Source organism: Nycticebus coucang, chromosome 4 (genome assembly GCF_027406575.1).
Source record: "Nycticebus coucang isolate mNycCou1 chromosome 4, mNycCou1.pri, whole genome shotgun sequence".
Lineage (NCBI taxonomy): Eukaryota > Metazoa > Chordata > Mammalia > Primates > Lorisidae > Nycticebus > Nycticebus coucang.
The window spans coordinates 104489779-104508784 of NC_069783.1; the positions used below are offsets into that span (position 1 = coordinate 104489779).

The 19006-nt window shown below is 48.4% G+C and overlaps 1 protein-coding gene across 1 annotated transcript; it reads left to right on the plus strand.

The window, feature by feature from the left end:
• The first annotated feature begins 144 nt into the window (after window positions 1-144).
• Window positions 145-12995, plus strand: ANHX (anomalous homeobox). Its single transcript, XM_053588503.1, has 9 exons — window positions 145-393; window positions 1695-1822; window positions 5000-5123; window positions 5712-5928; window positions 6428-6548; window positions 8054-8325; window positions 10154-10301; window positions 12452-12536; window positions 12828-12995. Exons 1-9 carry the CDS (start codon window positions 145-147, stop codon window positions 12912-12914), a joined length of 1431 nt encoding a protein of 476 aa, XP_053444478.1. The 3' UTR covers window positions 12915-12995.
• The last annotated feature ends 6011 nt before the right edge of the window (window positions 12996-19006 follow it).

A 19006-nucleotide genomic window follows, 5' to 3' on the forward strand; every position in this document is an offset into this window, starting at 1 on the left:
CTACCTTACAAGTGTCCTTGGCATGAGGGTCATGTTATTACCTCTATCATGGAGTTGGTTGGAGATCAGTGGGAAGGACATGCTGGATGTTGGCCATCGTCATGACTATTCTCTGTTGGCAGAGCGGCTCTGACTGGATGCAGGATGCAGAGCTTCCTGACTCTGCTGAGGGACCACAAGGGCACCTGTCCACCCCCCGCAGAGCTGGTGACCCTTATAGGCAGGCTGTGCCGGGACCTGCAGGATGACCTTGCCCAGGCACAGCCTTTGGTCTCAGCCATTCTGGACAGCCAGCTCCGAATGTACCTCCTGGACAATGCAGACGTAGCCTTGGTGTGTGCTCGTGTCCTGGAACAGCAGGGCCAGCAGGAGGCAGCCTGCCAACTTCTGGAGGTAGGACCAGGCTGCAGGGGCAGGTGTGGAGTGGGGAGCAGCTCCTCCTCAGCAGCCATGCCCAGCACTACAGAAGTGCCAGGGAGTCCATAAGAACCTGCTGGCCTGAAGCCCCCCACACCGGCACATCAGGGGAGCTTAGGCAGGATGGTCCACTTTTACTTTATTAAGTTCTCACTAGCTTGGTCATCTGAGTTAAAATTACTTGTTTATCAAATACATATTGAGTGGTGATCTTATGCCAAGCATTATATTAACTAATGAACAGAGTGCACAAAACATGGTCCTGGCTTTAGATAGTTGACAACTTAGACAACAAGATTATTGACATCTGAGGGACACTGCACCAAAGATGGTGATGACCCCAGCCTGTGCAGGACATTCCCACCCAGAGCCAAATCCTGCTGCCAAGTCAGGGCAAGGGAGAGTCCCTCAGGTTCTCTGATGGCCACCCACTGGCTGGAAACTGTGGACACCAATCTGTTGGCCCCAAGGGGTCACTGCTCAGCACAGAGCCTTTCTGGTGCCTTGGAGAGGCAAGCCAAATGATTCTAATCACCTCCCTTGCCAAGATGGTCCTAAGGACTCTGGCGTTAGAGGCCAGTGTGGGGCCACAGAGATACCTGATGTACCAAATGATTGGAATTGAAGAAAAAGCAGGAACCACACAGGGATCACAGGTGAGATGGAGGCCAGGCGTCCTCAATTGTCTGCAGAGTCCAGTCAGAAGAGGGGAGCTGTCCCTGAGCACAGGCAAGGACCTTTTGTTCCACTCAGCTCATAACATGCTGAGCATGTGCTGGTGGGAAACCAAAATCTTTCACTTTAAGCATGGGTCAAGCATCAGACCTTGGGGTTCTAACCATTGCTCTACCACTCATTTGCTATCAGTCAAAATCGAATCATTGGACTTCCCCCTGCCATGCACTCCACACCCACAAGGTGATGTGAGAGATGTACTCATCATGTGTGTTCCTTAAGAGGTTTGAAGGGTTTAAAGGCCGAGGCCCTTCACATCTGGCATGAGTGGGTCCATCCGTGCCCTGTGAATTGATCCATCTGGCCCAGGGTCACACTGCTGATCTTAGTGGAGATTGCAGCACTGTCATTCAGACTCATTCTGTGCTCCTTGGGCACTCCGACACTTAGTCAATCAAAAGATTTGAACCCAGACCCCCACTCTTCCCATAGACATCTCTGCCTTCCCAGAGGTCAGGTTGCTTTGGGGTGGCAGACACAGATCCCCACCATGTTCTAGGTTTGTTGCAGATAACCAGAGCTCAGCAGGCTCTTCTTGGCAGGGCTGTCGAGTGCCAGGAGGCAGCCTGGAGCTAGTGCAGCTCTGGAACAACATCCATTACCGTCTGGTCATGAAGAGACTGGATGTGGCTGTGCTGACCCCGGTGCAGAAGTTCCGCTGCAGGAAGAGGTACCTCATTGGCATTTATTTGTGTTTACTCCACGGCTCCTAAGGGATTGGTTGTACTAGCCAAATACTGAAGGGGCTGAGGTAAAGGAAAGATGAGGAGGTTGGGGCAGGAAACATCAAATGAAGCAGAAGTTGTCCCTGCATAATCAGCTTAATGTAACTTCAGGATTTGTCCTGCCCATACTGTGTTGCCCACTGAGCTGCACCCTCCACCTGCCACATCAGTCAGATGGTGGCTGGAAATGGCCCAGTGCCAGGCAACTGAGGCCAGCAAGTGGGCATCCTGACCTTCTCCCCCTTCCAACTCCCATAGGGCCTACTTGGACAAGGAGGCCCAGGACAATGTATGTGGAAGGGCAGGTGGGAGCTTCTCAGCACCTGTGCCTCACATCATCTGATCCCTACACCTGGGCTCAGAGTTTGTAGAACCTTTTAAAGAGACATGGATGAGAATGTTGTAGGTTTAGAATGGTTGTGTGTAAAGTGCTCAGAGGAATGCCTGGCATATGATAGGCACTAGTAAGTGTTAATCATTATCAGTACTAAATAAATGTTACTACTTGTAATTATTATGAATATTATCACCACTTATGGATGAAGAAACTGAGGCACAAAGAGATGAATCACCTGCCTGAAGTTTCACACTAGAGGTGCAAAGCCAGGTCTCCAGCCTAGACACTGAGACCTCATGGACCTTATTCTTCCTCTTGAGTGCCCTCCCATGCTGAGCAGGGCGGGAGCTATAGATCTTTCCCTGAGCTTCTGGCAGCCCAAGCCATGAAGAATTCCTGAGCCCAAGGCCTGGTATATAAGAACACTATTTCCTACAGGAAGGAGAAATGGTCCCTTTTTAGACCAGAGAGAATTTTCTATCAGGGTACCCACCAAATACAGCAGCAGAGTGAAATAAGTCCTCAAAAGACCAGCAGTTAATGAGCTTTCGGGTCTTCAAGGGATGTGATCCTATCCCTTCATGGAGATAAGACAGCCTGCAAAGTCGACAATGTGGGGGCCAGTATGGAATCATCTTTCAACGTATTTGTGAAGTGTCCCCTAGGTGCTGGGAGGTGCTGGGGACATAGACGAGGCCCTGCTTTCCTGGAGCCAACCCTGGGATATGGACAGTGGCTGTTAGATCCGGTAATTCAGAGTGAAAAGCACTATGCAGAGAACATGTTCAGGAGAGGACTGTGCCTCAAGGGCTCCTTGTCCTGGGGAGGGGCTGCTATAGACAGGGTGGGCAGTGCAGGCCCATCTGAGCCTTGGAGGAGGGTCCTGAGCGTGGTGACAGTGCTGGCCAGTGAGCAGAAATTTCCAGGCAGAGGAGACAGCATGTTCAAAGGCCTGGGATCAGAGGAGTTTGGTGTCCTGGGGCAGACAGTAAATATTTTTTTTGGGGGGTGGGGTGTATTCACAACTCTTGGGAAATGTAGAAATGATTCTTAGCCTGTGGCATGGACATATGTGGTGAGCTGAATTTTCCTTCACTGCCTTAGAGGACCACAGAGGTTAATGAGTAAGCAGCAGGAGGATGTTGGGCTTGCAGCCACAGAGGCCACGGGGCTGAGTTCTGACCATGCAGGTGATCACTGGGGGAGGTCACAAGAGGTGTCACCTGAGTCACAGCATATGCAAATGCAAAGTCAGGAGCAGGGCAGAGGTACTTGGAGCTTCCTGTCACTGCCTAGAATGAGAACAGAGGCTAGAGAAGGTGGAAGGGATTGTGAGAGTTGAGGACTTGTTGATGGGATGGGTGTATCAGAGAGTAAAGAGGGGCCTAGAGCAGACTCCAGGACTCTTGGCCTGTGTGGAACCACCAGGAATATTGATGTTTCCTCACTGAGGCGCACAGGGAAAGGGAAGGCTGGAAGCAAAGGGAGCCAAGTTCCCCCTCGGATGTGTGAAATGTGAGGTGTTTTTTAGATAGCCATGCAGGTGGTTTGAATATCAAGCCTTCCACATGCCAGTTATACTTGTTTACATGTCGCATTTTTCCTTATGAAAATTTTGAATCTACACAACTGCAGAGAGAATAACAAAACCAGCCTGAACACATTGTCCTGCTTCAGCTGTCCCTTTTGTTATCTCGGTGGGTGGTCCTGAAACCATGGGGGGGGGCGTAGGGAGAGGAGGGGTGCCTTTGTTTAGGGCCTGTACCCCTAGGACTTTGCAGCTCAGACCAGGGCAAGGAAGAGTGGCCAGCAAGAGGAGAGGGTGTCCAGGGCTGCACATCATTGAGAAGCCAGGGGCTTGAGGGTTGTCTGGTGAGAGGAGAGCTGAGAAGGAACCTTTGGGCTTGGTGAGAAGTGAGCTAGGCAGCCATCCTTCAGGAGGAGGGGTGCGGGGGAGGGATCCAGGTGTGTGATGAAGATGGAGATGAGGGATTGGTAGTAATGGTTGTGATCATCCTTTGAGAAATTTTCTCTAAGGTGGCAGCTGGAGGGGAATAGGGGAATTAAGAGAGGTCTGTGCTGAAGGTAAGTGATTTATAGGATGACTACCAGTTCATGGGAGTGACTACTCATACTGTTGGTGGCAAACAGAGAATAAGTTTAAGAGGAAAGTTCTTAGTGAGGCAGTGTGTAGGAACAAGTGTTCCAGGCAAGGCTGGGAGCCTCCCTCACCAAGTGGTCCCACTTGGGGAGTCCAGGGGGCTGGCAGTTTGGTTGGGGGAGAGGTGGTACTGCTTTTCTGGTAACATCTCAGGAAAATAAGAACCAGGTCATCGGAGGATTGTGAGTCCTGGGAGGAAGTGTTGGAAGTGAGAGGAGAGATGGGAAGGTTGATATGGCCATGCAGACAGCAGGGATATGTATCAGGAGGGCAAAGTGATGTGTGCTGCAGAGGACTAACACCAGAGTAGGGATGACGGCCAGGAACCAGTGGTTGACAGGAAGACACTGCATGGAAAAGTAGACTCAGGGTGGGGAGCCAGATCCTCAGGAGGCCTGTGGAGGAGCATATCCAGAGGGATATCCAGGGCCCATAGGGGGCTCCTCACTGCAGCCTGCACATGTTCAAGGAACCTCATGCAGTCATATGAACAGTATGTGTCTGGGGTGTGCATTTCTACATGGAGAGGCCCAGGGGACAGGGAGGACACCAGAGGGTCCTGAGCAGGGAACAGGTTTGGAAGAGGTCCCGTTCTGTTACTGCTTCCTCACTGTCCTCATCCAGGAACCCCCCACCACCTTCACTCTGCCCAGAGGGGCTGAAGAGCCGGAACTTCCCCAGAGAGGTTCGCCAGAAGCTGTACGACTTCGCTTTGGGGGTTAGCACCAACCCCAGCAAAGCTGAGAGGGTAAGAATGGAGAGCCAACAGCCCAAGGTGTTTGTGGTCTCAGCCTCTACTAGAGCTCCTCCAGATAGGGACCCCTCTGGCTGTCCTGCATGCTATATAGAGGAGTTAGTTTTCTCACAAGGGTTCATGACATTGTATGTATGTGTGAACCTGCAGGTGCCAGGCCTCAAAGTGATGTGTTATGGGCATCCACAGGCTGACACTATCCCGTACATAGTGGTTCTGTGCCAGGCGTGGGGTGCGGGTCCATAGGCCCCTCCCCTCCAAGAACTCAGAGCAAGAACTACCTGCCCCCCGCAGGAGTGTCTGTGCAGATGGCCTGGTCAGGGCTCATGCTGTCCTGGGATTGGGCTTCATCTCACCAAGGAGTCAGGGCCTGTGTGTCTGACTCATGCTGACCACACTCGGCCTTCTGAGCTCAGGAGATGTTCCTCTATCTAATGTCCCAAGAGCCATTGCTGCTGCTAGAGTGGTTAGGTTGGGCTTCTGCCCCCTTACTGGGTGGAAATGAGCTGTCAGAGCCACTTCTGTGCACCTCTGTAATGAAGGAATGGAAGCAGGTTTAGAAGTTTTGGTGTTTGGGAGCAGGAGAACTTGGCGTTGGAGACGAGCTTGACCACTGAGCAGGTGTACAACTGGTTTGCCAATTACCGGCGGCGCCAAAGGGCCCTTCCCAAGCACGTGGAGCCAGCTCAGAAGGCCATGGCAGAAGACCCCAGTGTAAGAGAGAGGTGTCCTGACATGCTGCAGCCCTCAGGCGACTCCCATGTTGACTCTGGGTTTGTGGACAGGCCTCAGTGGTCAGGTGAGTGGCCTGAGGGCTTTCCCATCCTGCTTGTAGTTGAGGGATTGATTTCTGACAAGGACTAGGCCAGAGTAGGGTCACTCTGGTTACAGAGACACTTCCCCTTCTACTCCCCAATCAGTAGGTCAGGGCTTCCCCTTGAGGGGAGCAAGATCACTGAGACTGAGGGCCTAGGCGGAGCTATGGCTACCCTCAGTATTTTCAGGTTGCTGGGTAGTCAGGGCCAGGAGTTAGGTTGGAGATCAGGGCACCATGTGGCTAGAGGAGGGAGTGGAAGAGTACATTTGAGAAGTGAACTAAGCATAAGGATTTAGGGTGTCCCAAGTTTGTAATTATGGATTGTTGGTTCAGACCAAAGACAGGCCAAAGGACGAACAATACTGGGATGACCCAGTGGTGACACCCTTTTTTAGACAGCAGTGCTGCTCTTAACCTATTGGGAAGGAGGCTGGGACGGGGAGCATCACTAAGCCTCCCCTCCCATCTGATCTGCTTTCAGAGGGACATGAGGAAAATGGGCCACCACAGTCTCCAGAGACTACCCAAGGACCGTGGGAGCTGCTGGCCTTGGCCCCAGACTTTACAAAAGATGAGACAGTCTCTAAGCCACTGGTTTCCAGGTACTGTCATTCCTATGTCCTCCCTCCTTAGGTGGAGATGAGTGTGTAGAGTGGGAATGCCAGACCCCTGACCCTGGACCAGGTCAGATCCCAGGGTAGGGAAGCTACCAGCGAGGAGCCCACACTGGGGACTGAGGAAGGGGAACAGGGAGCAGCTTCCTCTAACCTGGTGGTTCTCAACCTTTCTAATGCCACCACCCTTTAATACAGTTCCTGTGGGTCACGACCCACATGTTGAGAACTGCTGCTCTAACCTACTTGGTCCCTGCAGCCTGACTTAACAGCTGAATCCGTGTCTGTTTTGGAGAATGGAGTGAATAAACTTAGGAAAAACACGCAGACCTACCACGTAAAGAAAACTGTATGGTAGTTTGCTGTGCACAGTATTTGGTCTGTCTTGCATTTCACTGATTAGTTAGTAATAGCTAGCATCTCTCAAGCCCCTACTGCACATCTGTGCTGTTTGAGCATCTTCCCTGCACTCCACAGTCCTCCTGTGATGAGGCACAAACCTGATGTAAGGATAAGGAAAGTGTATGCTGGTCAGCACAGAGCTGGGTCCATGCGGGGCTGGTCCACATCTTGTGTGACCATCACACCATGCACATGTCTGCTCTTCTTTTATGTGTACCATTATGACATCAGCCTCTCTCCTGACACCCCCTGTGCTTGGCTCATATCCCAGCCAGGCTCTGCCCAGGTGTATGACCCTAGGCAAGTTTCTGTGACCTCTCACCTGTGAAAAGGGGATGGTGATAAGACCCACCATGAGACTTGTAGTGAAGATTAAGGGGGAATGGTTACCAAAGCCTGGGAGTACCATTGAGAGAAAATGAGGATTGGGCAGCGCCTGTGGCTCAGTGAGTAGGGCTCCGGCCCCATATGCCCAGCCCCGGCCAAACTGCAATCAAAAAATAGCCGGGCGTTGTGACGGGCACCTGTAGTCCCAGCTGCTCTGAAGGCTGAGGCAAGAGAATTGCGTAAGCCCAAGAGTTAGAGGTTGCTGTGAGCCATGTGACGTCATGGCACTCTACCCAAGGGCAGCACAGTGAGACTCTGTCTCTACAAAAAAAAAAAAAGAAAGAAAATGAGGATTCATGAAATATTAATTGTTTAAATTATTGTCAACTGCTGTCTAATACTCCTTTAGGATCAACTGTGATTTATTCATTCAGCTATTCGGCTCTTGCTAATCATTTTCAGTTTTTGGCACTACGAATACATAGTGAATATACATCATTGAAGGTCATTGTAAATAAAGTTAATGTATTTTAGATTTCCAGGAACAGTCTTTATTAAGTGTCTTTGGGAGCCATGCTTGTTAGAGTTTGGCCCTAGTCCTTCCAGCCACAGGGAGAACTGTATAGGCAGGGTGATCAGTGACGTAATGGGGCCCATGGGCTCCAGTGGCTCCATTGAGACAAGCACCCACATTCTTGAACTTGACTGAAGTCCCCTTGTAGGTGCCACTGCCCAGCAAGGGATGGTGTTCACTGTGTCCCCAGGTCTCTGCAGGGTGGTGAGATGTACCAGGAGGGGCTCAGCCACAGTTCTGCAACCCTTCCCTGTATCTGCCATGGCCCTGGAAGCAATGTGCTGGACCCCACTCTGGCTGCCCCCGAATCGTGGCTGATGTCCCTTGCATTGGCATCCTCCAAGGAAGTTCCCTTCCAGACTGGACAACTGGTCCACAGTCATGGGCTGGATTTCATGATGTGTCCTGCGGATGCTTCTGTGACCGTTTCCATTGCTGCCCTTGGCAATCCCAGGCCTACAGGTGAGTCTGCTTTGGACAGACTAGTTTCTAAACTAGATGCTGTGACTACTTGGGTCTTTTTTGAGGGTGTGGAAGTGTGGGTAGGGCTAAGACAGCGGTTCTCAATCTGTGGGTCACGACCCACAGGAACTGGATTAAAGGGTCGCAGCATTAGGAAGGTTGAGAACCACTGGGCTAGAAGTTTCTGCTTGAATCCCTGGTGTTTGATTAGACCTAGAACCAGTTCAACCAGAACCCAGAGACTCTTCCTACAAACATCCTGGATTATTTCTCATTTATTTTATTTTGAAAAACATACATGCATATGACTGAAAAATACGACAGTGAGGAAGAAGTTAAATTGAAACCACTGCCTCCCTGCAATCCCAACACCAGAGCACCTAACTCACTTGTTAACACCTGGTGCAATAGAGGAGGGCTTAGATGCCCAAATGTTCTCCACCCTTAGCCCATGGTAGAAATATCACTGTTTTACTTTTTTTCTTGGTTATCATTTTAGCTATAAGTACATTTAAAGAATATATGTTTAGATATATATTTTGTCCATATAATACAACAATATCTTATGAATTCTCACCTTTAAAGAGATACTGACACTACAAATTCATCTATATTTCTTAGTATGGCTATATATCTTTTCAGCTTTTGTTTTCTTGGAGTTTCTAATTGTCTTTTTTTTTTTTTTCTACATTGCTTTTGTCACACTTTTACATCTTCCCGCATTTCCAGCATCCCTCCAAGCGGCATCTCTAGGCCTGGGGTGGAGCTGTCATCCAGAGTTCCCCTCACGGCCTCCCTAGGTTTGCTGCACTACTTTCTGAATTGCAGGTCTTGTTCTTTCTTTATTTGACTCTTCGTTTTGTTAGCAACTTTCTTCAGTTACCTTTGCAAGAAAGAGTGCCTGTAAGATAAATTTTCTGAGTCCTTGCATGTTCTAAAAATGGCTTTAATCTCCCTTCACATTTGATTAACAATTTGGCAGGGAAAGAATTCTGAGTTGAAAATACTTTTCCCTCAGAAATTTAAAGGCATAGTATTTTTTTTTTTTTCAGTATTCAGTGTTATTAAATCAGATGTCATTCTGTTATTTATTCCTTTGCAGATAATACTTTTTACTTTCTGGAGGGGCACTGGGTCAGGTGGGAGGGCACTGTGAACCTTGCCCCCAGGCCCATTGTTTTCTGTCTGAGATCAGGGCCATCTTAATGCAAGTTTTACAGCCTAGTAGACTCGGAGCAGAAAAGGACTCGCCCTCTCAGGTCACTTTGTTCCTAAATATGTATCAATCCAGAAGTGACCACACCCAAGTAGCTTGTCTTTAAGCATGAAAGATATGCTGAGATACTCCATGGAATACTCAAAGCAGAGAAAAAATCAAAAGGCAGGGGAGGGTAGTGATAGCTACATCTTGGTGAAACCTAAGATAAGAGATAGAGACAGAAACCAGCAAGGGCTGGTGGCTGAACCTGCTGTGAACAGCCACAAGAGAAGACGGAGGGGATGTGGCATGTCCTCCCATCAGTAGGAGGGAGCTCACTACAGACTGACCCCCACTCTCTGGTGCTGGGGGTGCATGAGGTCAGGAATGACAAAGAACAATTTGAAGTGAACAGAATTTGACTTTGAAGTCAAAAAGGCCATAAAGATTGAGTTTTGTCATGGTTTCTTCCTCATACAGGGAGGCTGAGGTCCAGGGTCGCAGTTTAGTTCACAGGGCATAGGCTGCTGGCTGGATGCTGCAGCCACCTCCCTGCTTTGAGGTCTTGGTTGTGCCACACGTGGGCTGTGCTCTCTCCTGCCAGTGGCCATGTAATTTCATTACATGCAGGATTTGCTGACCCGCCAAGCGGCATTCCCCGGAGTGTGCACCCGGAGCAGGGTCCAGGTACCAGAAGTGGATGTGCAGAGCCACAGGCAGGCAGCTTCCTGGTGACACAGCCCCCACCACAGGCTCCCGAATTCATCGTCTCCCAGAGGTAAGCGCCAAAGGGCCACGGGCCAGATGACACTTTCTGCTTGAGGTGAGATGGGGTAATGTTCACTTTATGGACTTGCCATCTCAGACTGTGCAGGTTGAGTTTTTTCCTTATGGGTTTCTGAAAATCATAACAGTCCTCCCTAGTCTGCATCTAACAAAAAATAGGGTAGTTTTTCCTCAAAAGAGCACCCCAAAACATTAGAGCAGACATAGGCATCCTGTTCTCTGGATGTGCTCAGGACTAAGCCCTTCTTCCCCAAGATTATCCTGGGCCCAGCAACTCTTCCTGGCATTTTATTTTCCCCAGAGAAAAGATTTCAGTTTTTGAGCAGCATCAAGATCCTGATTTTATATTCTAAACTGATGTTTTAAAGGGACTTGGTAGGGTCTTGAACAGTTTAGATGCACATTTGCTGTTGATGCTGTTAATGCTGTGGACTGTCAGAATGTAGGGAAGTTTGACTGGGGCCTCAGGGGCCATCACTGCAGGTGGGAGCCTGTGGAGACAGATGAATGGAGGAGTGTGGCAGGGTGTTTTGAAGTCCTCTGGGGGAGAGGGGGTCTCCACTGCCAGTCCTGTTCCAATGGACACCACAACCTATCTGGGAGCGGAGCAAGTCCCCATGGTACAGGGTCTCTCATCTGGGAGCTAAGACCAGGTTAATGTAAGGCAGGTACCTACATAGGGCAAAATTACAGGGATATGTGCAAGAAAAGGGGTAAAAAGCCCCCAAATCACATGCTCTTAAATAGCCAGATTGTGAGAAAATCCTCACCAAATAGATTGACTCTTTTTTCCATTTGCAGCCTGGAGCTGAGATCAGGCAAGTGCTGCCACAGCCAGTGTCCCTATGGCTCATGTGGCCTCTCCACATGACTGTCTCAACCCTTTATCTCACTCCCCCAACTCCAATGCCTCTTGACCTTCCTTCCAAGGGCCTTGATTCCTTCTTTAAAGACACCTTCAGTGAGGTGTGACTGGTACACAGTAAACTACACAAATTTAGACAGAACAGCATCTGGTTTTCTCCATGTGAACCACCATGAGGTCACGACTAATGAAGGTCATGAACTCACCCTCCTCCCACCCTTAACCTGCCACTTCCTACCCCGGGATCAAAGATCTGTTTCTATCACTAAATATTAGCAACATTTTACAGAATTTTATGTAAATATCATCATAGCAGTAGAAGCTCCATAGTATCAACTCCCTACATTGATCACCTGAAGTTGACGGAATTTCCATAGACTGGACATGCACCACCTGTACTGAGGCCTAGTTACTCAGGTTGACCACTTCCGATTGTTGACCAGTTTGTTACAGTCCCTTGAGTGGCCAATTTATAGAGGTTCTACTGTAGTACGGACTCCAGGCTTTTTTGCCTTTTCCTGGTCTACTTTCACTCAGCATAACTCCTTCCCTATTCCTGGGAACCCAACATTTCATTCCTACTTAGAGATTCACCCTGTTGTTGAGGTATCAATAGTTCATTCCCTTTTACTGCTGAGCCATATCCCAAGATGTGGCTGTACCACAGTTTGTGGGTGGGCATTTGGGTGTTCCCAGTTTGGGGCAACTGTAAGGCTGCTGTGAACATCCTGTGCGTGTGTAACCACACATGTCCTCTCTTGTGATGCGTACCCAGCATGTCACGTGATAGGCATGCACCGGCCTTCTTGAGGAATCACCACCACTACCCTGAGTGACTGACTGCACCTCCCCATTCCACGCTCTCCCTTCTGCTCTCTGATTTGGCTCGTCCTCACTCCAGACCTCTTTCTTCTACACCAGCGGTTCTCAACCTGTGGGTCGTGACCCACAGGAACTATATTAAAGGATTGCAGCATTAGGAAGTTTGAGAACTACTCTTCTACACGGTCTCCTCTTCCTTTACATTTCGGCTCACCAGTTCCCTCTCTGTGAGCCTGCCTGACACCCTTGTTGACCTCTGTGACCCACTGAGTGACCCCACTCAATGTGTAATCCCTCCCCAAGCACTCTATGTATGTGAGGGCCCTGCAAGAAGAGTGTTCACAGTCTATACCAAGCACTGAGAATGGCTTTTGATGGTTAGGAAGACAACTGGGTGGATCTTGTCACCAGTGTCCCCTGAGACAGTCTGTCATAACACCATCATATGTATCCAGCCCTCCAGAGATGCCTCCAGCCCCGTCTGCCTTTTCTGGCCCTGTGTCTGCCATGGAGCTGAGCCAGCCCCTGCCCTCTAGCCAGGTGAGGCCTTCCTACAGGTACCATGTGTTTCCCTCTTGCCCCCTGCCTCTGCAGCTCATACACTGAAGAGGGGTCAGTCCGTGTCCTTGAGTGAATAAACCGAGCAGAACTGAGTAGGGCAGGGATGACTCATGGGGTCAGCATTAGCAGACTGGGACCTGAGGTGGGAATGCTGTGGGACAGTGTTCCCCCCCTGAGCCCAGAGTAGGAGGGTCTTTACAGGTCCAGAGGAGCCCAGGTGGGAAGGAGCCTGGCATAGGCTATCTCTGTGTGTAATGCTGTGTTTTCCAGGTGCAGTGGCCTGATGGCCAGGCCTCCTGTGATGCCTTCTGGGGAGCCAGGATGCTCCTTGAATTGTCAGGGAGCAGCCTGGTCTGACCTGTCCCCCAGGAACCAGGACAGGACCCAGGAGGATTGTCTGGCCTTCAACGCAGAGTTTTATTTTGAATAAACCACAGAGGTCCCCAACAGTCCCCCAAAGGGTTCTGCTGAGAAGCACTGAGAGATTCCCAGCCCTCTGCTACATTTGTAGAGTTTTGTTGGCAGCAGCTTATGATAGAGGATGCATTTGAGAAATATTCATGAGACTGAAAACAGAGGTGGGTCTGTCCACTCCAGCAATGATGGAGAGAATCCAGCAAGCTGTGTGCAGTGAAGGCCTTTCTACAGAGAGCAGAATGTTCCACTGCTAGCTGTCTTCCTGCCTGCCCATGCACAAGGCTGGACTTTTCCACCTGGTTACGTCTGTGGGAGAGGTATGGGAAGTGCCCTGATGCTCGGTCTTGAGGACTGGGAGGCAGGCCTGATTATGGACAGCCCAGGCATGGGGAACAGGGTGGATTTTCACTCAGGTTTATAATTCACTGTGTTTGTGAAACAATTGTTGTATTCAATTAAAGTTTAATGTTTGAACTCCCCCCTTTTATTCATTTAACTATCTGTCCACATCAACGTATAGAGATGAACACAATCTCAGGTTAGAATTTCCTGATGGCATTAGTACTCTATTGTTGGACTGTGGATTGTTTCTAATGTGTCTGTTTTATCATTTGTATAAAACAGACTTAAGGTGGGCATCCCTATCTTCCCTTCTCCCTTTACCTAACTATTTTCTCAGCATAAATTCCTAGAAGCTGAATTTCTCAGTCAGTTGTAGCGTTTGGGGTGGACTGTGGATTCTAGAGTTCTCATCTGCTCACATGCCCATCTCAGAGCTGGGCTGGGCTGGGATCAGCAGCCCTTGACCCACAGAAAACAGACCCTGCTCCTGCCTTCAAGAGCACTGAAGCTGGCCTGTGAGAGAGACAGGCACAGAGATCTTCCTTCCTGTAGCATCACAGGGGTAATAGAATCAAGAGCCATGGCCGGGAGACCAGAAGTGGTATGGCAGAGAGAAGAACGTAAACTTCGGGGTCCCATGTCTGGAGGCCATTGCAATGCTCACCTGTGGCCCAGGCAATTTATGGTCCAGGAGCAGGAAGAGGAGGAAGGCACTGGGACTCCAGGCCTCCTGGGGGTTCCAAGCCCTGAAGTTGTGCTCCCAACATGGTGTGCAGAGTGGAGGGGAAGGTTGCCTGCCTACTTGACGAGAGGACTGGGGGCCCCACAACCAGAGGGTGGCTCTTCCAGGAGGCTAACTTAGCTCTAGGCCCATCTCAGCTTAGCCTGTGGCCTTTCCTGCAACCAGCAGAACCCAGAGACCTGGCAAGGAGGAGCCTAGGTGGCAGCTGGTGACAGAAGCATAGCTACATGATGACTTGCAGGGCATTGTACTTCTCTCTTTGGCAGGCAGCAGGCTCAGTCTTGAAAGTTCTAGAACCCTGAGTTGGCCAGCCTACATCCTGTCCATTTTGGGCAAAATGGACTAAAATCTCTGGAGCTGACCCCTAGTTGAGCCTGGACCTCCCAAGAAGGGGTACCATGCAATGGTCAGAGGGCCTAGCTAGGTGGAGACTGGGGGCCCCTCCTTACCTCCCTCCACCCATCACCTGTGGGGAGCAGTCTCTGCCCCCAGCATCCTGCCCACAGCCCCCCTGGCAGCCCCTCTCCCCTTTCCAGTTTTACCCCTGGCCTCTCTTGAGAGTTGTGGCCACTCAGCCTGTTCTGCCAGCCTGGGCTCATGGGGCATTGGGAAGACCGCTCTCTGTGCCTTCCTGAGGCACCTTTCCTACTGATATTAAAAGGGACATGATGGTTACTCCAAAGTGATGATGGCTGGGGAGAGGCTGGGGAGGTGTGAGGGGTAGGGATTGGCCAGCCCTTGGTTCTCTGGGCTCCTGGAACACAGGTAGAGGCCCGGCATAAGCTCCAGAGATGCTGCCCCTCTTGTCCTCATCTTCCCACTGGTCCAGGAAGCTGAGTGTTGACTCCCAGATAGAACAAGAAGTGACCACCGAGCAGTGGTCATGTCCTGGAAAGGACCCTGCTTCTGTCTTTCATGCTGTCATGGGTGGGCTTGAGGATATGGCTGCAGTCTGGAGAGAGAGTAGGGACAGAGCATGAAAAGTCTACATTGGTCACTAAGGGCTGCCGTAAGAATGTGCCACACACTGGAAGGGTCAGGACAACAGAGATGTGTTGTCTCACAGATTTGTCATCTTGAAGGTCTGAAGTCCAGAAGTCTGAGTTGTGCTCTGTCTGAAGGGTCTAGGTTCTATTCCAGCCTCTCTCCAGTTCTGGTAGTTTGGTTGTGATAGCAAAGCTCCAATCTGTATAAGCCTTCTTCCCTTTATGTTTCTGTGTCCAAATTCTCCCTTTTTATAAGGGCAGGATTACTGCATATAATGGATTAAGCCTAACCCTAATGATTTCATTTTAACTTGATCATCTACAAATATCCTATTTCCATGTAAGGTCACATTCATGTAAGGTAGTGCAGTTAAGAGTTCAACATATGAATTTTGGGGACACAATTCAACCTGTAACAGTGCCTCCACCTTTGCTAGTCATCTCCACATCCCTGCTAGCCCCAGATGCTGTAGCCCCTGCCAGGTTGCCCCATTCCCTCTGGGTGCCCAGACAGATCACAGCAGGACCTGACTGCTGGCCTATCCCAGGGTGCCCCATCCCCTTCCTAAGTGCCCAGGTGGGTCTGACTGCTGGGCTGGGGGCTGTTGCTGGTATCCCCCATCCATTGAGAGCTGCCATGAGACTATTCTGGGGTTGGGGATGCTGAAGTTTGAAGATAGGATAATGTGAAGGCTGGTCTATCTCTGGGCACTAAGCCATAAAAGCCTTTCTCCTGGGGCCTCCCATGCTCCCTGTGGCCTGGGCAGAATGTAGCCCCAGGACCCCCAAAACAAAAGCCCCTTCTGGCTCAGATAAGCATCCTTCTATTCCTGTGTGCCTGGGGGCCCCAAGATTTTGGGGGGAGCCTAGGTGGTACCAGATCCTGGTCAGCAGGGGTAAGGCAGGCCCCAAAATGTATCTTTAGCAGAGAGTAGAAATGTTGTGAAGGGAAGCAATGTTCAGCATCTTCAGCTCTAACCAAGCACGAATCCACCTGGAACCGACCTCTGGGGTACCCTGGGCTGGCATATTATAAGTGTGTTTGCATGGCTCATGAGGCTTCATGTGGGACTTGGGCCACTGCATGGTCAGACAAGCGATCCCCCCAGCTGGAACACATCTCCAGTGTGGCCTAGACAGATGTTTATTTGACTCACAAACAGTAGGCTAACCACATCACAGCAGAACCACAGCAACCGCGGAGAGAGGGCTCACCCTGGTGAGGAACACTGAAGATGGGACTATCATTTTTATTGAGGTAGAATTCACATAATATAAAATAAACTGTCTTGAGATATACACTTCAGTGACACTTAGTACAAGCACAATATTGTACAACCACCACCTCTTAATTCCAAAACATTTCATTGCCCCCAAAGAACATCCCCTATCCATTAAGCAATTACTACACAATCTGCCTCCCTACCCTGACAACCACTAATCTATTAATATCTATCTATCTATCTGTCAATCTATCATCTATCTACTAAGAGATGGGGCCTCACTATGTTGCCAAGGCTGGACCCAAACTCCTGGGCTCAAGCAGTCCTCCTGCCTCAGCTTCTGAAGTAGCAGGGACTATAGGTGTGCATCACCACGCTTAGCTCTCTGCTGAGAGGTTTTTGAGGTTCCTCTACATTGTAGTAAGTGTCTGTACCTCAGTCCTTTCTATGGATGCATATTATTTGATTGTTTTGATATACCACATTATATTTGTCCATATCATTTGTCCACGTTGATGGACATTTGGGTTGTTTCTACCTTTTTGCTATTGTGAATAGTGCTACTACAAGTGTTCATGTATAAGTTTTTCTTTGAATATCTGTTTTCATTTCTTTTGTGTATTATATCCAGAAGAAGAATTGCTGGATTCTCTAAGTCTGTGGTCAGCTTTTTGCAGAACCATATCATGGCAGAACCATAGCAGCCCACACCATTTTATATTCCCATCAACAGAGGTAATATTTCTCCACTTGGTCACCAGTTTCTGAGGGTTTTGTTGTTTTAGCCATTCAAATGGGTGTGAAGTGTTATCTCATTTGGTTTTGATTTGTGTTTCCCTAATGGCTAGTGATGTTGAGCATCCTTTCATGTACTGTTATTTTATTTATTTTTTGCAGTTTTTGGCCAGGGCTGGGTTTGAACCCGCCACCTCCGGCATATGGGGCTGGAGCCCTACTCCTTTAAGCCACAGGCTGTTATTTTTGTATCATCTTTGGAGAAAAGCCTCTGCAAGTTATTTGTTCATTTTTAAAATTTGTTGTCGTTTTATTGGGTTCTAAGAGTCCTTTATATATTCTGGACAACTGACCCTTATTACATATATGACTTGTATTTTTTCACCCATTCTTTTGGTTTTCTTTTCACTTTCTTGATAGTGTCCTTTGATGCCTTAAGTTTTTAATTTTGATAAAGTCCAATTTATCTATTTTTTTTGTTTTATTCCTTGTATTTTTGGTGTTAGACCCAAGAAATCATTTCCAAATCCAGCACCAGTAAGTACATGAAAAGGTATTCAACATCACTTACCATTAGATAAATGAAAATCAAAACCACAATGAGATACCATTTGGTACCTATGAGAATGACTATTATCAAGGGGGAAAAAAATGGAAGCATACTATTGTTGGCACATATATGGAGACTTGAACCCTCATGCATTGCTGATGGAAAGCAAAATGACTGATGATGGCTGCACAATAATGGGGATGTACTTAATGCCACTTAACTATACGTTTAAAATGGTTAAAATGGTATATTTTAATACCATATTTTTTATATCACACAAAATCATCCTCAGAACTGGTCCTGAAATAGCTCCAGGGCTGATGAAAGAAAACCCTTCTCTCTGAGGCTGAGAAGTAGCCTTTTCCTTCATGCTGGTACTACAAAACCCAGCCTCTTCCACACACACCCAGCATGATCTCACCAACTACAGGGAGTCCCCTGCCACCTGATCCATTTGTGCCTCTCTCCTTCATCTTATTCTCCTATTTAATTCATTCCCTACCCCCCTACAAACCACTATCAATCATACATTCTGATTATTATCTCTGTAGTCTCCCCTTCTCTACAGTAATGGAGATCTTAACAGTTTGTTGCTTCTTCAGACTGGCTTCTCTCACTTAGGAATATGCATGTCAGATTCATCCATGTCTTTATGTGGCTTCATAGCTTTCTCTTGCTAAATAGTATTATATTGCATGGATATACCCTAGCGTGATTATTCATTTACCTAGATTCCTTAAAATAATTGGTCATTATGAAGAGAGCTGCTATACATAACTGCATGCTGGTTTTTGTTTGGATCACTCCTAGGTTTTCCAAACAGATATCTAAATACCTAGAAGAGTAATTGGTTGGTCATATAGTGAGGCTATGGTTAGTTTAGGGGAAAAATGTCACACTGCCTTCCAAAGTGGTTTCCACCAACAATGAATGAAAGTTTCTGCTGCAATTGCTATGGTTTTTTTTTTTTTATTGTTGGGGATTCATTGAGGGTACAATAAGCCAGTTACACTGATTGCAATTGTTAGGTAAAGTCCCTCTTGCAATCATGTCTTGCCATTGCTATGGTTTTTTAAATGTTAGCCATTTTAATAGATGTGCAGTGCTATCTCAATGTTTTGCTTCTCCCTCATGACAAGTATTGTTGAGCATTATTTTCCTTGTTTATTTACCATCTGTGTATCTTTTTTGGTGAAATGTTTATTCATATCTTTACAAACTCCATTTTTTTTTTTTAAGAGATAGGCTCTCACTCTGTCACCCAGGCTGGAGTACAGTGGTATGATCTTAGCACACTGCAGCCTTAAAATCTTGGGCTCAAGCAATCCTCCCACCTTAGCCTCTGGGGTAGCCAGAACTATAGGTATGTGCCACCACACCCGGCTTTTTTATCCATTTTAATTTGAGTCATTTATCTTCTTGTTGAGTTTCAGTTTCTTTACCAGTCCTTTTTC